Below are 4,059 nucleotides of genomic sequence, written 5' to 3' on the forward strand. Positions count from 1 at the left end.
TACAGGCCCTCCAATGAATCATCTCGGCTACAGGACCTCCAATGGATCATCCCGTCCACAGACCCCCAATGCATCATCCCGTCCACAGACCCCAATGCATCATCCCGTCCACAGACCCCCAATGGATCATCCCACCCACAGGACCCCCAATGGATCATCCCGCCCACAGGGCTTCCAATGGATCATCCCGCCCACAGGACCCCCAATGGATCATCCCGGCTACAGGACCTCCAATGGATCATCCCGTCCACAGGACCTCCAATGGATCATCCCGTCCACATGACCCCCAATGGATCATCCCACCCACAGGACCTCCAATGGATCATCCCGGCTACAGGACCTTCAATGGATCATCCCACCCACAGGACCTCCAATGGATCATCCCGGCTACAGGACCTTCAATGGATCATCCCACCCACAGGACCTCCAATGGATCATCCCGGCTACAGGACCTTCAATGGATCATCCCATCCACAGGACCCCCAATGGATTGTCCCACCCACAGGACCCCCAATGGATCATCTCATCCACAGGACCCCCAATGGATCATTCCCAGCCAATTAGCCTCAATACAGCTTCCCGTCAGGAGGCGGGTAAATATGGAGAACCACGCCCCTCAGGAAGCCCGTGCTACAGGGTGACAACGTGTTTAGGGAAACACACGTGGACTTCTCCTTGTACCTTGCCGGATGATACGGTGTTCTTTATCTACGTTGGAACTCATCTATGGGATCTGAACCTGTCAGCTGCTGAGCCATGTATACAGGTGGCCCCGCCCACATCATCTGAAGTAAGCGGAGCTCTGCCATCTTCCTATCAAGCTATATCTACGTCTTCTGTGAACTACAAACCTGATCCCTACCACCTGAGGACGGCTTCCTGCGATCCCCGCGTGTGAGACTGGTGGTCCCTCTCCCTCGCTCCTGTCCTCCTTTTGGTCCTCTCTCTATGTCCGGCTCCCTCTTCCATGCCTGATGTTTAGAGACTGGTGGTCCCTCTCCCTTCCTCCTGTCCTCTTTCTGGTCCTCTCTCTATGTCCGGCTCCCTCTTCCATGCCTGATGTTTAGAGACTAAAAGGAGCTCTGAGAAGACGGGGGATGGGCTTGGCTCCTTCTCTCACATGGCCGCTTGTTTACATGCTGCAGTTCTGGAGCCTCCGATGGGGGGATTTCCTGCAATTTACTTTCTCACAGCAGCTCGGAGGACTTTCCACCTTCCAGTTGTGCAGGAAAGGCCGGTGAACTCTGGACACGGGTCATGGTTGTGACATGCCACGTGTTGGTTCTAGAGTGTGGACCCCGGTAATCTGCAGTCATCCCGTGTAGCCACCCGGACACTCTCGTGTGATCTACATACAGGAACGTGTAGCTGCTCGGACACTCTCGTGTGATCTACATACAGGAACCTGTAGCTGAGGACACTCTCGTGTGATCTACATACAGGAACCTGTAGCTGAGGACACTCTCGTGTGATCTACATACAGGAACCTGTAGCTGAGGACACTCTCGTGTGATCTACATACAGGAACCTGTAGCTGAGGACACTCTCGTGTGATCTACATACAGGAACCTGTAGCTGAGGACACTCTCGTGTGATCTACATACAGGAACCTGTAGCTGAGGACACTCTCGTGTGATCTACATACAGGAACCTGTAGCTGAGGACACTCTCGTGTGATCTACATACAGGAACCTGTAGCTGAGGACACTCTCGTGTGATCTACATACAGGAACCTGTAGCTGAGGACACTCTCGTGTGATCTACATACAGGAACCTGTAGCTGAGGACACTCTCGTGTGATCTACATACAGGAACCTGTAGCTGAGGACACTCTCGTGTGATCTACATACAGGAACCTGTAGCTGAGGACACTCTCGTGTGATCTACATACAGGAACCTGTAGCTGAGGACACTCTCGTGTGATCTACATACAGGAACCTGTAGCTGAGGACACTCTCGTGTGATCTACATACAGGAACCTGTAGCTGAGGACACTCTCGTGTGATCTACATACAGGAACCTGTAGCTGAGGACACTCTCGTGTGATCTACATACAGGAACCTGTAGCTGAGGACACTCTCGTGTGATCTACATACAGGAACCTGTAGCTGAGGACACTCTCGTGTGATCTACATACAGGAACCTGTAGCTGAGGACACTCTCGTGTGATCTACATACAGGAACCTGTAGCTGAGGACACTCTCGTGTGATCTACATACAGGAACCTGTAGCTGAGGACACTCTCGTGTGATCTACATACAGGAACCTGTAGCTGAGGACACTCTCGTGTGATCTACATACAGGAACCTGTAGCTGAGGACACTCTCGTGTGATCTACATACAGGAACCTGTAGCTGAGGACACTCTCGTGTGATCTACATACAGGAACCTGTAGCTGAGGACACTCTCGTGTGATCTACATACAGGAACCTGTAGCTGAGGACACTCTCGTGTGATCTACATACAGGAACCTGTAGCTGAGGACACTCTCGTGTGATCTACATACAGGAACCTGTAGCTGAGGACACTCTCGTGTGATCTACATACAGGAACCTGTAGCTGAGGACACTCTCGTGTGATCTACATACAGGAACCTGTAGCTGAGGACACTCTCGTGTGATCTACATACAGGAACCTGTAGCTGAGGACACTCTCGTGTGATCTACATACAGGAACCTGTAGCTGAGGACACTCTCGTGTGATCTACATACAGGAACCTGTAGCTGAGGACACTCTCGTGTGATCTACATACAGGAACCTGTAGCTGAGGACACTCTCGTGTGATCTACATACAGGAACCTGTAGCTGAGGACACTCTCGTGTGATCTACATACAGGAACCTGTAGCTGAGGACACTCTCGTGTGATCTACATACAGGAACCTGTAGCTGAGGACACTCTCGTGTGATCTACATACAGGAACCTGTAGCTGAGGACACTCTCGTGTGATCTACATACAGGAACCTGTAGCTGAGGACACTCTCGTGTGATCTACATACAGGAACCTGTAGCTGAGGACACTCTCGTGTGATCTACATACAGGAACCTGTAGCTGAGGACACTCTCGTGTGATCTACATACAGGAACCTGTAGCTGAGGACACTCTCGTGTGATCTACATACAGGAACCTGTAGCTGAGGACACTCTCGTGTGATCTACATACAGGAACCTGTAGCTGAGGACACTCTCGTGTGATCTACATACAGGAACCTGTAGCTGAGGACACTCTCGTGTGATCTACATACAGGAACCTGTAGCTGAGGACACTCTCGTGTGATCTACATACAGGAACCTGTAGCTGAGGACACTCTCGTGTGATCTACATACAGGAACCTGTAGCTGAGGACACTCTCGTGTGATCTACATACAGGAACCTGTAGCTGAGGACACTCTCGTGTGGTCTACATACATGAACGTGTCGCTGAGGACACTCCCCTCACGATGAGGCGGGCCGGGTGTCTGAAGGCTCTTTTCTGTCTCTTCATCTTCTTCTCCTTGCTCCTGCTCTGGAATTGGGGGTCCCAAGTCCTGGAAGAGGGACGGCGGTTTTGGCTTTCGGACTTTGCGCCGCCTGGAAGGAAAGGCGTTGATTTCCCGTCGCTCTTCTCCACGGATCTTCCAGAACCGAAATGCCGGACGGATCTGCTCCTCCTCATCTTGGTGACCACGCACCCCGGCCATCGGGACTCCCGGAACGCCATACGGAAGACGTGGGCCTCTCCAAGCACGGGGACCTCCGGCCGATGGCGGGCGGTCTTCCTGGTCGGACGCACGTTGGACGTAGAGCTGGACTGGCACATCCACCATGAGCAGAAGATGAACGCCGACATCCTCATGGGGGACTACCGGGACTCCTACCGAAACCTGACGCTGAAAGTCATGCACGGCATGAAGTGGGCGGTGGAGCGGTGCCGGCCGCGGTACATCCTGAAAACCGACGACGACTGCTTCGTGAACACGCATTATCTTCCGTCCTTCCTCAGGGACCGCCTTCCGGGCACCGCCCACCTCTACGTGGGCGCGGTCTTCCCCGAGCAGAAGAGGGCGGTGATTCGGGATC

General features: G+C 53.0%; 1 protein-coding gene across 1 annotated transcript in view; it reads left to right on the top strand.

The window, feature by feature from the left end:
• The first annotated feature begins 3,440 nt into the window (after positions 1-3,440).
• The window catches only part of LOC108803570 (beta-1,3-galactosyltransferase 4-like), a 789-nt gene continuing 170 nt past the window's right edge, over positions 3,441-4,059 (top strand). Inside the window, exon 1 of the mRNA XM_018575401.1 lies at positions 3,441-4,046. Coding sequence (XP_018430903.1) covers positions 3,441-4,046 — 606 coding nt within the window. The remainder of the gene's footprint in view (positions 4,047-4,059) is intronic.

The sequence above is a fragment of the Nanorana parkeri genome, unplaced genomic scaffold, assembly GCF_000935625.1.
Source record: "Nanorana parkeri isolate BGI_ZX_2015 unplaced genomic scaffold, ASM93562v1 scaffold3879, whole genome shotgun sequence".
NCBI classification, from domain to species: domain Eukaryota; kingdom Metazoa; phylum Chordata; class Amphibia; order Anura; family Dicroglossidae; genus Nanorana; species Nanorana parkeri.